Source organism: Podarcis muralis, chromosome 11 (genome assembly GCF_964188315.1).
Source record: "Podarcis muralis chromosome 11, rPodMur119.hap1.1, whole genome shotgun sequence".
Lineage (NCBI taxonomy): Eukaryota > Metazoa > Chordata > Lepidosauria > Squamata > Lacertidae > Podarcis > Podarcis muralis.
The window spans coordinates 48,809,675-48,830,841 of NC_135665.1; the positions used below are offsets into that span (position 1 = coordinate 48,809,675).

At 44.0% G+C, this 21,167-nt stretch overlaps 1 protein-coding gene across 2 annotated transcripts in view; it reads right to left on the minus strand.

Moving 5' to 3' along the window:
* EGFLAM (EGF like, fibronectin type III and laminin G domains) overlaps positions 1-21,167 on the minus strand; it is a 107,417-nt gene that overhangs the window by 51,070 nt on the left and 35,180 nt on the right. For both annotated transcript variants that reach the window (XM_028748927.2, XM_028748928.2), the window contains exons 3-7: positions 18,789-18,872; positions 15,088-15,114; positions 12,589-12,706; positions 11,784-11,919; positions 1,241-1,407 (exon numbers count right to left, since the gene is read on the minus strand). In XM_028748927.2, coding sequence (XP_028604760.2) covers positions 1,241-1,407; positions 11,784-11,919; positions 12,589-12,706; positions 15,088-15,114; positions 18,789-18,872 — 532 coding nt within the window. The remainder of the gene's footprint in view (positions 1-1,240; positions 1,408-11,783; positions 11,920-12,588; positions 12,707-15,087; positions 15,115-18,788; positions 18,873-21,167) is intronic.

The following is a 21,167-nucleotide window of genomic DNA, read 5'->3' on the forward strand; positions in this document are numbered from 1 at the left end:
GAGTGCTTTAAATGTACAGTGGAATCTCGGTTTGTGAACGCCTCTGTTGTCATACATTTCAGTTCTCGAACGCCGAAAACCTGGAAGTAAATGCTTCCATTTTCAAACGTTTTTCAGAACCCGAACGTGCAACATGGCTTCCTCTGAGTGCAAGAAGCTCTTACAACCAATGGGAAGCCACGCCTCGGTTTTTGAACGTTTCGGAAGCCGGACGGGAAGCAGATGTGACCTCACTTCCTACACAGGTGATGGGACAGCATCTTTCACTGCATACCAGCTAACGGTGCACAGGGTGAGTCACATGACACACGCCGTTCTGTTCTCCAACCCTTCTCCCTGCCTGCAGAATCTGCCACTTGAAGAGCCTGGGTCCCTCTGTCTAATGGCAGGGCTGGCCATGCACTACAGTCGACTTTCCTCACACCAAACAAAGACAGCCAGTGACGTGAAGTGCGGTAGGGAAACAACCAGAATAGAGTCATCAGGGGGACCCGGGGTAAGCTGTACAAGAATGGACTGCTGATTTTGGTAGCAGGTAGTTATACTTCACATAGCTTTTATTTCTGCTCTTGCATCCTCAAAGAGTGCAGGGGTTTTCAAAATTCAAGGCATGCAGGCAGGATAGCCAAAGGCTGAAGAGACAACAACCCTCGCACACGCAACAACAACAACAACAACAACAACAATAAAAGAGTCCAATGTTCACTCCACAACATCTGATCCAAAAACGGATGCAAACTGGCTCATCCCATTACCCGCCCCTCAGTCAGTGCTCAAAGTTGTGCAAGCACCTCCAACCTTCTATCGCAGCATCACAGATTTACTTTGGTCTTTTTCTGTAGTCGTTTTTAAATTGTGCACGCAATATATACAATTCTGTTTTAAAGAACTGCAGGAGAAAGTGAATAACAGGGCTGTCTGTGTTTCTTCTCCCTAAGATGCTTGCTTATCAATTCCGTATGTAGCTGCTATAAAACAAAAAAATGAGAATTCTGTGGTTGTAAGGGAGCAGCACGAGGCTGTTTTTTAGCCTGGGGCTTCCTTTAATTGCACCCATGGCTTGACTTTTACAGAATTCTGGAAGCTGCCAACCTCCAGGTAGTCGGCGAGGCCAGATTCAGGGAGCAAAGGAACAGGGAAGGAGGGAGTGTTTAAAAAATACCATCAGTGGCTAAAGAGAGTTCTCGGCCACCGTGAATATTTTAAGTGCCAAACAATCAAAGAAGGATATTCTACTCACTGAACATTCTGATAGCATCACTGGGAGCACTAGGCAGGCTGGATCCATATGAATTTGCCGCTCGGACTGCAAACTGGTACTTGTTGTTCGGAGTGAGACCCTTCAGAACCATGGAGTCCATTTGGATCTGCTCTCTAATTACTGTCCAATTGGCGTCGAGATCAGGTCTGATTAGGATGAGCAAAGAAGACACAAGCTATAATTCAAATCGGCCATGACAATCAGCTGAAGCCAAATATTTGCAAATGTTAAGAGATTTACCGAACTTGTCATTCTATCTGGAATTACGGCTATGAAATTTGACTGCTGTAAATGTGCTGGTGTCTCCTGGATGTTCTGATTTGAAGTAACCATCACACATTAAATCCCACAAGCAATTCCATTGCCATTTCATGTCAAAAAAAGGAAAAAAACCCAGACAGTGAACATTTCCTATAAGCTACCAAATATGATGGTAAAATACCGCATACCATTGCATGCCACCTATGCCAAATATGAAATACTGAAATCAAACATTGGATATTTTTTGTACCCAGGTTCAAAATGTAAAAATGATCCACTGTGACTTATGATACAGGCGTGTACAGTATTGATTTAGCTATGACTGTATCTACAGAAATATACTTTGATCTATTCTGCCTACCAGAACAGAAATGTTGTACTTGCCAGTGAATGTCTGTTCTTCTCAAAGAAAGAAGGATAGCTAGCATGGGGATTAGTGTCCTTGGGACTTGGAAACAGCCTCCAGCTGCTGTGTACAGAGGAGAGGGACCTCTCAACTCCCAGACCCTTCATTCCAACGAGAAGTGTCAAAATAAGAGAACTCTAAAAATGAACACATTCCTACCATGGAGGCAAAAAGATTAAGAACAACCTCCAAGGGATGCCGTTGCAAAGTTGTGCAGCTCACAGTCACATAACCTTAGAACTAAGAATGCTGAGGTGCCAGGAAGAGTCTCTTTCATCCATCACATGCCTGGGTGAACAGGAACGCTTTTAACTTTCTCCTGAATGTCAATAGTGCGCAAAAGAGGAATGCACACACCTTGCCAGGGAGGGCATGCCACTAATGGGGAGCCAACACTAAGAAGGCTCTGCCCTAGGTCAATACCAACCAGGCTACAGAATGTGGGATATTCCCAGGAAGAAACAGAAGCAAAACCACACAGAGAAATTGTGTAATTAGAAATGGGAATGGAACATACAGAACTGGGTGTGAACTAATGAATACATACCAAGTAAAGAACGGTGGAACATTATTTTAATATAGGATCACAGCAGAGAGACAAAGATGGAAAGACTTGGAGGAATGATTGTTGAAGTTACTGGGGACAAAGTTGATTGATTAGAGAAAATTACTGCTGACATTTATTAATAATAATTAGATAAGCCCTCTTGGACTTTTTGTTTAAAAAGGAAAACAAATAAATCAATTTAGGTCGAAGGCTGGGAAAATATTGCCTAACAGAAAGTAGATCAGCTAGGTGTTATTCTAGAGCAGAGCAACCTGCAGCCCATGGGCCACAAGCAGCCAATGGGGGTCGTTTAAATGGCCCACAAGCTGCCCCCGAACCGAACCGAGCCGCCCACTCAGTGAGTCCCCGTGCTAAACCGGTATAGCATGGAGCGGGGACTCGCTTCTGCGACACCGAAAATAGCGTCTGCACAGATGCGATGCAGCCCCCGGATAATAATAATAATAATAATTTATTATTTATACCCCGCCCATCTGGCTGGGCTTCCCCAGCCACTCTGGGCGGCTTCCAAAAGAATATTAAAATACTGTGATACATCAAACATTAAAAGCTTCCCTAAACAGGGCTCCCTTCAGATGTCTTCTAAAAGTCTGGTAGTTGTTGTTCTCTTTGACATCTGGTGAGAGGGCGTTCCACAGGGAGGGCGCCACTACCGAGAAGGCCCTCTGCCTGGTTCCCTGTAACTTGGCTTCTCGCAGTGAGGGAACCGTCAGAAGGCCCTCGGTGCTGGACCTCAGTGTCCAAGTAGAATGATGGGGGTGGAGACGCTCCTTCAGGTATACTGGACCGAGGCCGTTTAGGGCTTTAAAGGTCAGCACCAACACTTTGAATTGTGCTCGGAAACGTACTGGGAGCCAATGTAGGTCTTTCAAGACCGGTGTTATATGGTCTCGGCGGCCGCTCCCAGTCACCAGTCTGGCTGCTGCGTTCTGGATTAGTTGTAGTTTCCGAGTCACCTTCAAAGGTAGCCCCACGTAGAGCGCATTGCAGTAATCCAAGCGGGAGATAACCAGAGCATGCACCACTCTGGCGAGGCAGTTCGCAGGCAGATAGGGTCTCAGCCTGTGTACCAGATGGAGCTGGTACACAGCTGCCCTGGACACGGATTTAACCTGTGCCTCCATGGACAGCTGTGAGTCCAAAATGACTCCCAGGCTGCGCACCTGGTCCTTCAGGGGATTCAGGACCAGGGAATCGTCCACACCTGCCCGCCTCCTGTCCCCCAGAAACAGTACTTCTGTCTTGTCAGGATTCAATCTCAATCTGTTAGCCGCCATCCATCCTCCAACCACCTCCAGACACTCACACAGGACCGTCACCACCTTCACTGGTTCTGATTTGAAAGAGAGGTAGAGCTGGGTATCATCCGCATACTGATGAACACCCAGCCCAAACCCCCTGATGATCTCTCCCAGCGGCTGCATGTAGATGTTGAAAAGCATGGGGGAGAGGACGGAACCCTGAGGCACCCCACAAGTGAGAGCCCAGGGGTCTGAACACTCATCCCCCACCACCACTTTCTGAACACGGCCCAGGAGGAAGGAGCGGAACCACTGTATAACAGTGCCCCCAGCTCTCAGCCCCTCAAGATGGTCCAGAAGGATGTTATGGCCAATGGTATCAAACGCCGCTGAGAGATCCAGCAGAACTAGGAAACAGCTCTCACCTTTGTCCCTAGCCCGCCGGAGATCATCAACCAGTGAGACCAAGGCAGTTTCAGTCCCGTGGTGAGGCCTGAATCCCGACTGGAAGGGATCCAAATGGTCCGCTTCTTCCAGGCGTGCCTGGAGTTGTTCAGCAACCACTCGCTCAATCACCTTGCCCAAGAATGGAAGATTTGAGACTGGGTGATAGTTGGCCATCGTGGCCGCATCTAAAGATGGTTTTTTAAGAAGTGGTTTAATAACCGCCTCTTTCAGCGGGTCTGGGAAGGCTCCCTCACGGAGGGAAGCATTCACCACCCCACGAAGCCCATCGCCTAGCCCTTCCCGGCTAGCTTTTATAAGCCAGAATGGGCAAGGATCAAGGAGACAGGTGGTTGGTTTCACTCGTCCAAGCAGCCTGTCCACATCCTCAGAAGTAACAGATTGGAATTGATCCCACGCAATTTGACTAGACAGAACTCTAGCACTCTCCCGCCCCGGCCCTGCTCCCACGGTGGCGTCTACCTCTTCCCAAATCTGAGCGACTTTATCTGCAAAAAACTTTGCAAAATCATTGCGGGAGATCATGTGGCCCGTACTGGGCCCCGATGTAGCAGGTGGTTCCGCTAAATTGTGGACCACCTGAAAAAGTCTCCTGCTGCTGTTTTCTGCAGATGCAATAGAGGCGGTGAAGAAAGTCTTCATCGCCGTCGCTATTGCCACTTGATAGGCTCGACATTGAGCTCTAACCTGTGTCCGGTCAGATTCAGAATGGGTCATCCACCACCGGCGCTCTAGCCGTCTCAACGATTGTCTGGGCTGTCCGGGCTCCATGCAATCGGAGAGGGCGCTTCGGAGCCAAACAGTCAATAGCCCTGGTTAACTCCACATTCCAGCGGGCCACCAGGGAATCAGCTAAAAGGCCATCAACATGGGATAAATCATCCCCTACCACTCTCTGGAAACCATTTGGATCCATTAAGTGGCGGGGGCGGACCATCCGAATCGGTCCCACCTCCCTGCAGAGGGGAAGGGTCGCGGAGAAGTCAAGTTGCACGGAGCAATCTCTGCAAGAGTGAACCGGCCCAAGCGAGGTAAACCTTGCCAACCCCTGTTCTAGAGTGAATATTTTGAATCATTTCTTTTATGTAACAAACAGATGGAAAACTGGAAGTCCCTTTTTGTTTTTCTTCTGATCTTCACTTTTCTTTTTGATTTGAATATTTTTACTTTCCTTATTTTCTCTTTCTCTCCTTGCTTTTGTTTTCATTAGATCGGTTCCTTTTCTTTTATTGTATCATGAAAAAGCTTTAATAAAAGTTTATTTTAAAAAGCAACAGCAGCAGCTGGGAGATGTTAATGGGAGAAATGAAGGAGGACTGGCATGTCAGGAACCCAGCTGCAATGCTGGAGGGGCTATACTGTCTTCTATGGGGCATCTCCCACACTTTTATGGGGCAGGGAGGCAAGCAGGAGAGCAGCCCACATCATCCCACTGAAGTCTTTCCAGTTGAAGTGCCTGAAAATAACAAGGACTGAAATGACATCTAAAGGAAAAATAAAGTTGCTGTCCACCCCATATCCTTGTAATATTTATGGCAGGAAATAACCTCCAAGGTTCAGATCTACTATTGTTTATATGCAGAACTAGTTGCAAACAACTCTGGCAGTATTCTAATGAAAACAACAGTCCAAGGCAGGCAGGCTGTGTATTCCTTATTTATTTGGAGCCTAGCAAGGGCTGCCAAAATTCTTTTATCGGCCAGTATCACTTGAGGGTCACTTCAGTTGAGCAAGAAGGGTGGACACAATTTGGAACCGTTCTGTTTCAGCTTGGTCAGTACTCTGTGAACTGGAGAAACCAAATTCTCTGGTCACAGGAGACCAAAGGAAAAACCTCTACACAACAGCCCAAGGAAGGATGACTCACCTCTAAAATATTGTCTTGTCTTAAACCTCTGTGCCGATTCTAAGAAAATAAATTTTCTCCAGACATGTTGCTTCCCCCATGCTAAGAAGAAAAAGATGGCCTAATGATGTGCACCTACCTGAACACTCAAGTTTTAATTTTTATACAAACTGATGGCCTCCACCATTTCTACTAATTAAGAGCATCTGTTCACTTTTCTTTGTTTAACAGCAGTCTTTGTTTTTATAGGTGAATGGTTTCCCCCCACTCTTTAATACAGATTCTTCTTAAAATGGCATTCTACATATAATGCCAACTGCTCATGGGACAGGAAGGAAACAGATAACTGAAGGTAATCTGTGGTCATTTACACACTAAACTATTGGGGGCACAAAAATGTAGTTTTTCTCAATCCAGAATCATTCACATTTATCCTCAATGTGCTGAGAGCCAGTGTGGTGTAGTGGTTAAGAGCGGCAGACTTGTAATCTGGTGAACCGGGTTCGCGTCCCCGCTCCTCCACATGCAGCTGCTGGGTGACCTTGGGCTAGTCACACTTCTTGAAGTCTCTCAGCCCCACTCACCTCACAGAGTGTTTGTTGTGGGGGAAGAAGGGAAAGGAGAGTGTTAGCCGCTTTGAGACTCCTTCGGGTAGTGATAAAGCGGGATATCAAATCCAAACTCTTCTTCTTCTTCTGATTCCAATCTAGATCCAGCTGTCCACAAGGGTGGGCCTGGTTACTTGATACATGTTTGAACACTCTCCCCTTGATTAGGTTAGCCATGCCTATTTCTCCTTGAAAATGCCCCAGCTGCACGAAAGAGGAAGCAGTGATGGTGGTATATGGCCACCCATGTCATTGGGCTGCTGTGGATACAACTCCCATTGCCGGGAACACCTATATCATTTTTCATCTGTTCTCAAATGGGCACACTGTGAAGTAATGCAAATCAATCTCCCATCAGCTTCTGCTTTCGGAATGAAGCCAGTTTCTCATAAGGTGCTTTTGGGGGGCAAAAATTATGCAGCTGATCTAGATTGTCTGCAGACTACATGGAAAATACAAGTCCAGTGGTACCTTGGTTTAAGAACAGCTTAGTTTATGAACAACTTGGATTAAGAACGCTGCAAACCTGGAAGTAGGTGTTTTGGTTTGTCAACTTTGCCTTGGAAGCGGAACATGTTCCTCTTCCTGTTGAGTGTGTTCCATTTTTAAATTGAGTCCCCCGCTGCTATGGGAAAGCATGTCTTGGTTTAAGAACGCTTTGGTTTAAGAATGGACTTCTGGAACGGATTAAGTTCGTAAACCAAGGTACCACTGTATGTGGTTTACTTTGATTCTAGAATAAAATGTGTGCATGCAGCCTCATTTTAAGCTGCTGTTTGATCTCTCTCTCTCTCTATATATATATATATATATGCACCAAACAGCCTATAAAGCTTTAAGGCCAAAATACTATAATATAGCATCTTAAGACGCCCCAGTGAACAAATCATCCAGAAGGCTTTGAGGAACAATTTCGGCTCTCAAATGGCCTTGATAGAAATTCTGTAACAGTGTTGAAGCGCCAACTACAAATATATGAACTACTACCTACCAAGCACCTGCAGGTGTATCTGGGAGGAGAATTTTATCTCGTACCATTTTATCTTACACGTACCATCTGCTTTTTCCCTTTACAACCATTCCTTCTGATTAATGTCCAACCGAATTTGGAAAGAGGTTCTTTTTTTCCCCTGATGCAAAAGTGCAGTGTTTAGACTTCTTTCTTCTTCCTTTTGGAAATGTGGGAGAATGATTTCCCTGTAAAAACATCTGCTAGCAATCTGAAATATATAATTCTCAAGCCCATAATGCAAGGCTTACGCTTAGCTGAACCAACAAGCCCAGCTTGGGGAGAGCCCTGTTCTTGCACTTCTATGAATCCTAGTAATTAGTTGAATGCCAGTAACGGTGAATTCACAATTATGAAAAATACTCTGCCTGTGGTGTAATTCACAGAATGTTACAAATTACACATTTCCATATTTTATTAGACCTGTTTCTCCAAAGCTGGGCAAAGAAGATGAAAATTATGCTAACAATGTCAGCATCCATCTCATCTTATACAGTTTCCTTTCGTTTTCATCAATCTTCATATAGCTTAGAGTACATATGTACACTTTAGCCCTCATCTTATTTGTCTTCCCAGACAGTCAGTAGGGTATAGTATTTTCTGAACAAAGACCAAAAGTGGAAAAAAATCATGGCTTTACAGGGTGTGATCCCAAACTTCCAAAGCCTAATTATGATATCCTGTCTCTGCTGCTTTACTAGGGTACAGTTCTAAACCTACAAGTCCAATTAAGTTCAGCAGGACTTGCTTCAATAGACATGTATAAGGTTGCACTACACATAAAAGAAATCTAAAATTCATATGTAGCAAAAAAGCACATATACTATCATGGTCATGAATACACATATGTCTACTACGTCTTCTTCTTTGGCGATCACTAGTAGCTGGGTAAAATTGTCTTCCATAAACACGGTTTTGAAAGTGAGTCCGTAAGTGACTGTGGAGGCCAATTCTGGATCCACACGTCCTTCCACAGTGGGGTCATAGGTTTCTGGGCGGGAGTTCATCACGGTGAAGGTTTGCCAAGCATGCCTTCCTCTTAGCATGTTTCTCCTTTTCGTCCTGAGTTCAAGCATCTTCAAAGCCCATGACACCTTTGGTAAAGGCTGTTCTCCAACTGGAGCGCTCGCAGGCCAGTGTTTCCCAGTTGTCGGTGTTTATGCTACTTCTTTTTTTACTTTTTTTTTTTTTTTGCATTGAGAGAGTCCTTAAACCTCTTTTGTTGACCACCAACATTACGCTTTCCATTTTAAAGTTCAGAATAGAGGAGTTGCTTTGGAAGACGATAATCAGGCATCCGCGCATCATGACCAGTCCAACGAAGTTGATGTTGAAGAATCATTGCTTCGACACTGGTGATCTTTGCTTCTTCCAGTACACTGGCATTAGTTCGCCTGTCCTCCCAAGTGATGTGTAAAAATTTTCAGAGACACTGTTGATGGAATAGGGGGTTGGACTCGATGGCCCTTGTGGTCTCTTCCAACTCTATGATTCTATGATCTTTCAAGGAGTTGGAGATGGCATTTAGAAGTGGTCCATGTTTCACAAGCGTACAGTAAGGTTGGTAGTACAATAGCTTTGTAAACAAGCATTTTGGTTTCCCTGCGAATGTCCCGATCCTCAAACATGTGTCTACATTACAACCAAGCTGTATATAAATCTTGTGAAATAAAAATAAATTACAAATCATGCAGTTCTACATAAGGATCTGTTTGCATATGCTCCCTATCAACAGACATGAAGCACTTGCATGCTTAGGAGTTTCATATGTACCTCAGAATGGACATGAAACTGCAGAAGATGAAAGTGTTTCCAGACCTTATTCTAATAGAGAAAATTTCAGAACCTCTCTCTCTCTCTCTCTCTCTCTCTCTCTCTCTCTCTCTCTCTCACACACACACACACACACACACACACACACACAACCCTTCATCTCCCATCATCCTGTCCATATCCCATTCTATGGCTACTTAACTGTTTCTTTGTCTCAGCCATTATGTGCCTTGTGTTTTTAAAAGGGGGGTTTCAGGAAAACTGATTTAATGTTACAGCACACAATGAATTTCTGGATGGCAGGGTAACAATTTGGGGGGTCAAAGATACAGGATCCACATGAAATCCAGTCTAATCCCTACAGACCACCAAGAGCCATGAGTTGAACAACAGAATTATGTCAGTGCAGTAAAATACGTTTAATTTACAGTTTCTTGGCTTCCAAATCAGGATGCAATCTTGGGTCATGGGAAAACGCAAGTTTCAGAATGGGGTTACATACACACAGGGAGAATTTGGAAACCACTTAGATAAAGTCATTTGCAGAACTAAAATGTATTAAGCTGACTTGAATATATCTGAGTTGATAGCAGAGAAAACTGCGCAAAAGCACCAAAACTCCTCTTATGAACACAACGGGGACTAGCATTTAGAAGTGATTTACTAGCGTTCTGGGTGGTACACATAATAAACATAATTTTTAAAAAATAAAAACAAGTCAGAACGAAATATCTTAATTCAAATGGAGAATATTTAACTTGCTTTAAGATGGCAACTGTCTTACACAAATAAACCAAGAATAAAATACATAGAGAGAGGTATAGATAGTTATCTTCAACATGAATGGCTCATGGATATAGCAAAATGCTTAGGACATTTCCAAAATGAATAGAAAGCTGAAATTTGTCCAAGGTTACCTAATTACTATGTAAGTCTGAACCTTGGATATTTTTGCATCTAATAGTCAAATGCACAATAACAGCCAGCACTTTGGTAGGGAACAAGACAATATAGATATACAATGGAATACAGGTGTATATGTGGAGGAGTTCCCTGTTCCACACAGCTGATTGATGCTTAGACTGGGAGGTGATCTGCAGTGGCAGCCAGGAACATGAGTCGGAAACAAGATAGTCTCACCTAAGATATAATGGAAGTGCGTAGGAGCGCCTTTCCACCAAACAGCTTCAAGAATCGGTCTAACAGATTTTTACTTTTCATAGCCAATGGCCATGACACCTTTAACAATCATCATAATGGGAGAAGAAACATCTCCAGCAGTGACCACAAATATATGTCTTGCAGAAGGCAAGCTGCTTTGACTAGTATTTAGCACCATATGCATTCAGGTAAATCATGTAATGAAATGCGTACGTCGCATTTCTAAGCAAAACGTTATTATGATGGCTTTGAGCATTTCACATTTTCCTGGAAATGCAAGATCACCGTGACCCAGACAACGATTTGCAAACAAACATAAAATGGCTATCCTGAAGGTGGTTAACAATACACAAAATAAATCACATTCATGAAGAGCACAGCTGTTGTCCATCTGTGTTCACCAAAAGGCTCCACACCTGCTCAACCGACTTGCATAAACAAGGTGTCAAGGCAATCATCTGTATATTGAACTTAACAAAATGTACCCATTCACTCTTTTCTAAGTTCCCACTCACCTGCCTGGCATAAGGCTGCCAAGGACAACTGAGACCTCAAAAGATTTGGCAGCCAAGGGGCTGTGACTGCACTTCCTGATCATTTCCAGAATGACATCTAAACAGGTGAGCTTGCTGATGCTCACAGGTGAATGCAATAATATGAAACACCTATTTCAAACAACTAGAACATGGCGTTATATATCCCTAAACTCACAGCCACTGAAAGTTGGGAGAAATAACATGGTTTTTGCAAAGCTATGGAAGGATGCTGAGTTTTCCAGGAGTCTCCAGAGGAAAAGGAGTTGTAGAGAGCAACAGAAATGGCTGCTGGTCCTGATGGCTATAAATTACCTCCATTATCAGAAGCAATATGCCTCTGGTCTTGCTTGCAGGCTTACCATAGGCCCCTGGCTGGTCAGTCCAGAAGCCTGGACTAGATGAGCCTTTGGTGTGATCCAGCAGGACTCTGATTATGTCCTCTGTATGTTCTCGCTGTCCAAAGAGGAGCACATGAAAAGCATCAATAGGACATAAGAAGGGAAGGAGCTTTCTTTGGGACCAAGCCATTTGAATGAATGAATAAATGAGAACCAACTTCCACCTAGAATAAAGATACCAGTCTGAAATAGATTTCAACCCGTGTGAGCCAAGAGTGTACACAAATGCAAATCCTATAAGCAAAATCACCTTATGAATTCCACTGTGTAGTACTGAATTGGGGAACTTCCTTCACTGGGTCCTGGTTTCCACGACAGAGCAACTTCTGAGTCAGAAACGACCAGCACTTGAGGCTGGTATGGTGGATCTGGAGGCATGCATTTATCTAAAACGAAAGAAGAGTATGTGTCTGCCAATCATACCATCTCATCGGTCACTTTGGAGAATCCCAGAAAGTACTTCTTGCTGTGGCAAATGCATCTATACAACTATATTTTGAAAGGAACTGGACATCTCATCAGAATATTTTGTTGGCTTCCTTAGTTCGCTGTTACCTCCAGCTCCTGCAACCTACTTTCTTTCCCCTAGACCTAGTGGCTGTAGTTAGTGCCACAGGACAGTGAGAGAGCGCATGTTTTTTTTCATTCCAAAGGTCCCAGATCCAACTCCTGGCATCTCCAGGTCAACGAAGTGCCTGGCTGTCACAAGGAGGCAGCCTTGCAGACCAGAAACTTTATGAAGCAAAGCAAATGCTTCGATGCCCTTGTGGAGACATTTCAAGGAAGTTTACGAAGGTGCCAAGAAACCACATCAGGCTGCATTTCTCCTTTTAAATCTTTAATAGCACTCCTGGCTGTTTTGCCAATACATCTACATCTTGCCCTTTCACCAGCAGTACTTCTGAAATCTTCATCCCCCTCCATCCCCAGCTGCAATTTGCACGCTGTACCCTCTCGCTGTCAGCATGCATTCGCCTGCCAGCAAAACACAATGCCTGGGATTATCTCTGCCCCAACCGGCATCCACAATTGCAAGCTATTCACACAGCTTTTACCTTGCGATAAAGTCGTTACATTTCTGGGCATGCTGGGTCTGCCTTTTCCTGCCCAGCCGTAAGCTCCTACACTTACACGGTGGAAAGTGCCTGGCTTCAAATCTCCAATGACAACTTCCTGTTTGAAATATAAATTGGGGAAATATATATATATGTGTATGTATATATTTTTTAAAAAATACAAATAACTGTTTAATTATAAGTAAAACCTTGTGTGGTCCAGCAAATCCTCTTTCTGCTAGAAAGGCAACTTCAGGCTGAATTTGTTCATTTTCTTATTAAGGGGATGTTTAAGCCATCCTTCAGCAACCAAGGCAGCACACAATTAAAAGAATAACACTAAGCAATTAAAACTTCCACACTTAAAAGAATAAAACTACCCAATAAGAAGTCTTCTACTATAAAACAACATTAAAGTACAGGAGCGGCACCAACCATGAATAAACCCAGGCGAAAGCAGCAATAAAAATTGTAACTATCTGACTTGAGGAAATGTCTGGCAAAGCTTTTTTTAAAAATCTCAGCTTCTCAGGAAAGGGCATTCCAAAATGTAAAGGGCCACAACCAAGAAGGCCTCTCTCAAATGGCAGTGGGCCTGGAAGTAGGACTTAAATATCCATTGCAAAGTTTCAAGAAGGCTCATGTGGAAGAAGGCAGTCCTTTAGATCACCAGGCCCCAAGTCCTTTAGGTCCTCACCTTCTCCCCATAATGGGTAGTAGAGGAAATGCAACACATGATATCATCACATTGTGAGTTTCTGCAGTTCCCTTCCCAATGCAAGCAGCAGCCAATAATATGGACCAGAGTGCCAAAATGTGTATGATGAGGTCACATCCTAGATTTCAGGCAGAGGGCCTTCTTGGTAGTGGCTCCCGCCTTGTGAATGCCCTCCCATCAGATATCAAGGAAATAAACAACTACCAGACTTTTAGAAGACACCTGAAGACAGCCCTGTTTAGGGAAGTTTTTAATATCTGATCTTTTATCGTGTTTTTAATATTCTGTTGGGAGCCGCCCAGAGTAGCTGGGGAAACCCAGCCAGATGGGCGGGGTATAAATAATAAATTGTTGTTGTTGTTGTTGTTGTTATTGTTGTTGTTGTTATCATTATTATTTCCTTAACTATGTGATGGCTAGTGCAACCTTCCCCAATATGGCACCTTCTTGCTGTTTTCAACTACAACTCCCATAAGCCCCAGTCAGGGATGATGAGAGTTGTAATCCAAAACATCAGGAGGATACCAATTAAGGAAGGAAAGAGAAACTCAACACAGGACTGGTGTTGTTGGTAGCAATCCCATGATCAGCACTTCATCCAGTTCCGGGTTCCAATTAGAGTACGCCTTTTCTTTTTGAACATGTAAACAACTACAAGTAAGGTCAAGGATTTCCCCTGAAAAGCTCTCCTGAGGGAGTCGTATCTGTTTGACCTACACCCATCTCTCAGCACAGTTCAGACGTCTGTGCTGGAAGTAAATTTGCCGCTGACAGAGGTTTGCTGTCCAAAGCAAAGTTATGCCACATCCTCCTCCAGCATCAAAGGCAACTAAGTGCACGATCTAGTTTAATTTTAAACCCACAGCAGTGCGAAGAGAAATTCTAACCTCACCGACGCCCACAAGGACACAATGGAAACAGATGTGCTGACATTTTTACCAAACAGAACCCAAGTTGTACATTTTAGTCTGTCCTTTGGATAACAGAGCTCAGCACTGCTAAGTCTGAGGTGAATGTCATACCCTCCGACTGCCCCTACTTGCCAGGGAGAGTTCCGGTTTCCCAGTCTCTGTCAGTGGTAAAATCACAGTCTAGGACTAGTCTAACGGATGCATATTGATGGCCAAAATGACTTGAAGTAAGAGCACTTGGAAAATTCAGTTATGACACATCAGAATCATTTCTGCAAACTTTGTCAGTGCTCTTCCTTCCCTGCGCCTCTTGTTTGCAGATACCTAAAATCTTACTCACAGTACATGGAAAATTACAGAAAACTTCAGAACAGCTTGAAATTCTATTTCCAGGTGCAGAAAACTAATGATTTGTCTGCCAAATCTCACTGTGTTCTTCTCTCCACCCCACCCCCCTTCTTTTAACTCTCTCTCTCTTTGCATTTGTCAGAAAGATTCACATGAAGACCTTGCCATGGCTTCTTCATTTTCACCACCAGGTCAGTGAAGGGTAGGGAGAAAAGAAAATGGCTTTCTCTACTAAAGTTGGGATTTGGACACCAGAGTCCAAGCTCTCAGGCACACATGTTCTGGCTACTGAAAGATCACTTGTTTTTTTTCCCACCAGCAACAACGATCCAACTCTCTTGAGGGAGGAAGAAGGAAGAATAACAGAGGCGTTTTATCTTGCCTGCTAGTCATTTACCAGAGCTGGAGAATACTGGCCATAAATGCTGTGCCTATGTTTGGAAAAGGTAAGTGGAAATTGGCCACTTTGCCCAGAAATGCAAAAAAAACAACAACAACAATCTCCAGAAATATAATACTTACAAAAATGGCTTGCCCATCCATTTGACCCTGGTAGAAGGAAAAGAAGAAGAACTTCTTAATGAAGCACCATAATTAAATAAACATATCGGATAAAACATATTGGGTGCAATATGCACATTTTTGCAAAGCAATATTCCCATATGTAATACATGTTATATGCTGTTTTCGAAAACATATGCATTTATATTTACCCTAGTAATTGCGTTTTTGTACACATTACTTGGCTGGAGAACTGTATCGCAAAAGTTGGAAAAGAATGAAGATTGAACGATGGCTCACGAATGGTTCCTGAAAGTGAATATTAGATATGCTCACTTTTAAATGTGAGCTGAACCAAACTCCCAGGCAAGTGGCAATATTTAACTCCATGCCATTGAAGTGTCAGCCACTGATTTCCGCATAGCAAATGCACAGGAGCCAACCAGCTGGCAACCCTAGGTCAGAACAAGAGGAGGCAGCAGAAAAGAGTGAAGCAAACCCTCTTTCCTTCTGAAGTGGGACCCTGAGAAGGGAGCAGGATGCCAAAGAAGACACAAGCAAACACAATGGAAAGAAAAGAAGGTGCCAAGAGGCGGAAATGCAGAAATTTGGGCCCTGGTCTTCCCTGTGGTATTTCCATCACTTGCCATTTTGCAACATATGCTCATGCAAGGCTTGGCGTTTCTAAGAATAAGGCATCTGGCCCAGAATCCTGTTCTCAGTGTGGCCAACCAGATGCCTATGGGAAGCCTCAAAACAATACCTAACTGCAACAACACAACTGGTGTAGTGGTTAAGAGTGGTAGACTCATAATCTGGTGAACCGGGTTCGCTTCCCCGCTCCTCCACATGCAGCTGCTGGGTGACCTTGGGCCAGTCACACTTCTCTGAAGTCTCTCAGATCCACTCACCTCACAGAGTGTTTGTTGTGAGAGAGGAAGAAGGGAAAGGAGATTGTTAGCCACTTTGAGACTCCTTTGGGTAGTGATAAGGCGGGATATCAAATCCAAACTCCTCCTCCTCTTCTTCTTCTTCTTCTTCTTCTTCTTCTTCTTCTTCTTCTTCTTCTTCTTCTTCTTCTCACTTGTGGTTCTCAGCAACTGTTATTCAGGGATATATACTGCCTCTGACAGCTGAGGCAGAATACAAACTTACCCTGAATAAATTTGTCTACTCCTCTTTTAAAGGCCTCACTACTTTTAGGGGTGTGAGAATTTCTCTTCAAATAATAAACTTATAAGCCATGAATTATACACTAGCAAACGGGAGCATCGGTGTCTGCTATTTTAAAATTCCACCCACAAGGATCAAAGCCCTGTTAGCACACAAAGCAAGCAGGATTGCACTTCATAGCTTGCTTTTGTTCACCCACTTACTTTTCCATTCCTGCTGCATAAAAACGGGCCTGAGCACACCCTAGAAAGACTTTTGTGCATGGAAGAGCTCTGATCGGTCCCACATGGCACAGTTCACTGGGAATGACCAACAGAGCTGTTCACTTACTCGTATATTTTTCCACACACATGCAGATGTCTCCTTAATTAAAATGCCATACTTAAAGTCAAATTGTAACAAGGCTACCACATGTTTTTAATTTAGACAGCCATGTTCCCCAGATTACAATTTCTGAAACTATATATTTTTTTAGAAAATAGAAAAAAAATGGAAGATAATGGTAAAGTCAGACATTGGTTTTCTTATAGAACACACAATTAGACTTAGTAACGTCAAGTCTGTTTTCTGAGAGGCTGCTGGGACTTTTTTACAGTTGGCACCGAGAGATGCAATAGGCGCAGCTCCTCCCAAAACAGAGAGGGATACAGAGAGAGAGAAACCTGTTGGATTTCTGCATATTATGCAACAACGAATGTCATAAGAGTGGAGTAGATGCAGATGGCAACTCTTTCTTGAACAGGGTGGACAGCTGCAAAACAGGACAAGACACCAGTACCTTTGAGAGTTGTGCACAGAAGGGAAATTCAGCAAGTATTGCTTGTCATGCAAGCTAGAATACAGTGGTACCTCAGGTTAAGTACTTAATTCGTTCCGGAGGTCCGTACTTAACCTGAAACTGTTCTTACCCTGAAGCACCACTTTAGCTAATGGGGCCTCCTGCTGCCGCTGCGCAGCCAGAGCACGATTTCTGTTCTCATCCTGAAGCAAAGTTCTTAACCTGAAGCACTATTTCTGGGTTAGCAGAGTCTGTAACCTGAAGTGTATTTAACCTGAAGCGTATGTAACCCGAGGTACCACTGTATGCTGTTTTGCACATCTATTAAAAGATGCAGGCATCCTGTTTTGCACTTGGTCACCCTAACTTTGCAGGCACTGCCACAGAGACAGAAACAGGCTAGAGTGGCAAACAAACCCACTTTACCTTAAACCATGGTTTAAGTGAACAAGTGGAGTGTTTGTGTATGCTGTTTAAAAGTTCTCTATGCAGCCCTGCTGCATAGTCTCACAGAGACATCTGTGACATACCTGGGCTTGTGATTTCGTTTCCCTGAAAAAAGCAAGAGTACTAAGCCAAGAAGAAAACTTGGTCACTACTCTTGGTTTGATTGGAGAGAAACAAACCAGGACCTAATGATGATGATGATGATGATAATAATAATAATAATAATAATAATACCTTTATTGTCATTGTACAACCTGTGTACAATGAAATTAAACGAGCCTTCCCTCCCAACCCTCAATCTCTTATCAAACAACACACCACCTCGCAAGTCAATTTCACTGTTATTTTTCGTTCAACAGCCTAACAGCCCATGGATAGAAGCTATTTTTTAGCCTGTTGGTACAGCTGATTATACTTCTATATCTCCTTCCCGAGGGCAGAAGATTAAAGAGGTGATGGCCGGGGTGTGAGTCATCCCTGAGAATTTTTCTTGCTCTCCTAAGGAAACGATCCCATGCAATGTCATCTAGCGGACTCAAGGAACAGCCCATGATATTATGTGCTGTATTCACCACCCACTGTAGAGACTTTCTGTCCGTGGCTGTCAGGCCAGCATACCACACTGTGATACAGTATGAAAGCACACTTTCTATTGTGGACCGGTAAAAGGAGTTCATCAGTTGTTATTTAACATTATTCTTTCGCAAGACCCTGAGGAAATGGAATCTCTGTTGGCCCTTTCTGACAACCTGAGTTATGTTGATTTTCGAAGTGAGGTCCTCACTAAGGTAAACTCCCAGGAATTTAAAGAAGGAGACTCTCTCCACACAGCCCCCCCCCCCACCCGATATACAACGGGGCAGGTTCCCCTCTCTTCCTCCGGAAGTTTTTGATATCGCAGCAGGGCCAAACATTGGCTTGTTTCCTTGTGGAGCGGTAGCAGCAGGAGTGGAGGAGCAGGAACTTTTCAAAAGAATGCACTAGCATGCTGCACAGTTCATTTTAAACTATGGTTTAATTTGATGGGTGAGCCAGGCCATGGGCAGAGCAAATGGAAAGCTGTCATTTAGCCATGATACTCAAGTCTACGGGAACAAAATGGCGTCATTCCATATGTTTTGGACTACAACTCCCATCATCCCTCACTACTGGTCCTGCTGGCTAGGGATGATGGGTGTTGTAGTCAGAAACTGCTGGGGACCCAAGTTTGAGAAACACTACTCCAGACTTTATTGATCTAAGCAGAGCCCCTGTGTTGATAAAATTCCATTGATCAGATAAACTGACCTACAAGAACCGCATATGCTTAATATCAAATACTTACCATACTGAGCATGTCCAGGCTAAGAGGCACATCATGGGACTGCTGTTTAATTGGTTTCTCTGCCTTGAACTCGGTGTAATAGACCTTTAAAATAAATTGGTTAGGTTAGGTAAACTAGTAAGAATGACAGTGAAATGAAGCATTGCGAGTATAAGCAATATTGACATTCAACTCAGCTTTTACCCCCAAGGCAATTAGGCTTGAAAGGAGCCTTTTATTGGCTCTGGCAGGAGGAGTACCCCTCCACACACACACACACACACACACACACACACACGTCCAATTGTGGTGGGATACTCTTCTTGGCGCAAAAGGAGTGGAGGAGTGTGTTGCGTTTAGGTTGCCAGGTTCTAAGAGAGGAGGAGAGATGTTCATGGTGAGCTCCAACACCATTTTTCAAAAAAAATAACACTGATTTGGGTTTATATCACAGCAACATTTTTTCAAGCCAAGTTGTGATCCCGGAGGGCCCTTTCCGGAGGAAAACTTGCAGTTGGGAGAGGGAAGGGTTAACTCTCTCATTTCATCAAAATATAGGGGAGGTGCTAGTTTTGAAAGGGTCAGAGGGGAAAGAGGGATACCTAAGCCTAAAGATACTGAGGAGTGTGGTTGCCTGGCTCTGTAAGAACTATTAGACAGATAAAATATGAAAGCGAACAGGAAACCAAACCATGCATAACAAAACAAGTTCAGGGTTCTCACACCCTTTACTAGACTACTGCACCATAATCCTTTGAAAGGCAAAATGTATGGTAGTTTTGGATTCCCCTGCCCTTAGATTTTCAGATTAATGCTGCCTGCTGTGTGCTACATCCCATCAGCTTGAAATCCAACCCAGCTTAAACAGGCACAGGAGAGTTTGGACAGCTGGACCACCAAAGACTTCGGCTGCATATACAGCAGCAAAGAAACTCAGACCTGCTGGGCTTTTTCTTAGCCCTACCGATTTTAAAGTGACAGGATCTTTAGGCAGAACTGGAGGTGGCAGCCCTACACAAAATCTCGCATGACCTTGCCTGTGTGTCCTTTCCCTATGTTTATCGCAAGCCTGGAGGGCAGGGTTTGTCTTGTTTCTTATTTGTCTTGCACTTTAGGAGTAACATTGTGCCCATGATATCATAATTATTTAAAAGTATGCACAGTTCTTCAGTTGAAGTACCAAATTCTGCAAGGAACAGGACTCTTTTTCATTTAATAGTTTTAAATTAGGGGTGGAGAGCCTGCAGCCTTCCAGATGTTGCTGGAATACAGTTCCTACTGTCCTTGATCACTGGCCAAACTGGAAACATTGCTCTGGTGAGGAAAGCAGTTTTGTGATGCCTCTGAGTGCCAGCCAATCTGCAGTCTGCACAGAAGAGGTATTCTGATTGGTCACAGGGTCCAGCCAATCAGAATTCGGCACAGCCAGCTTTTACTGGAAAGAGAAGATGGGGTTGCTCCTGGGCTCATTCAGCTAAAAAAAGCTGGCTGCACATCCACAACAAGCTCAGGGTTCAGGGTATATGCAACTTGTGCCAAAAGAATGATTACAAGAACATGACGCTGAATTCCTCCCTGAATGTGTATCACTGGTACTTAGAATTTTGTAGTCACATAAACATGACACCACGAGCTATTGAGACACTCAGTGCCGCATTTATGTATAAGCTAAACAAGCTATAGCTTAGGGCCCCACTCTCTTGGGGGCCCCCAAAAAATTTGGGGGCAAAAAAACTGAATGTACATTTCCAAAATATAAGATAAAGAACAAATAAAATAAAACCTACATGCAGCAACAGTGTTTTGTGTTGTGTAGGCTCCGATGATGTACATATTTTGTTATGTGCAAATGGCTTTAGATACCTATTAGGTCCATAAATTACCATATAGCATATAAGGTAAAGGTAAAGGTACCCCTGCCCGTACGGGCTAGTCTTGCCAGACTCTAGGGTTGTGCGCCCATCTCACTCAAGAGGCCGGGGGCCAGCGCTGTCCGCAGACACTTCCGGGTCACATGGCCAGCGTGACAAGCTGCATCTGGCAAGCCAGCGCAGCACACGGAACGCCGTTTACCTTCCCGCTGGTAAGCGGTCCCTATTTATCTACTTGCACCCGGAGGTGCTTTCGAACTGCTAGGTTGGCAGGCGCTGGGACCGAATGATGGGAGCGCACCCCGCTGCGGGGATTCGAACCGCCGACCATGCGATCAGCAAGTCCTAGGCGCTGAGGTTTTACCCACAGTGCCACCTGCATCTATTCAACACTAAAATCAGTGACAATTTGTTGTTGACAAAGGACAGCTGGACGTGTAAAGGGCCCCATTACCTTCAGTAGCTTAGGGCCTCATCAAACCTAAACCCGGCCCTGGAGACACTGGACACAGGAATACCTCCTTGCATA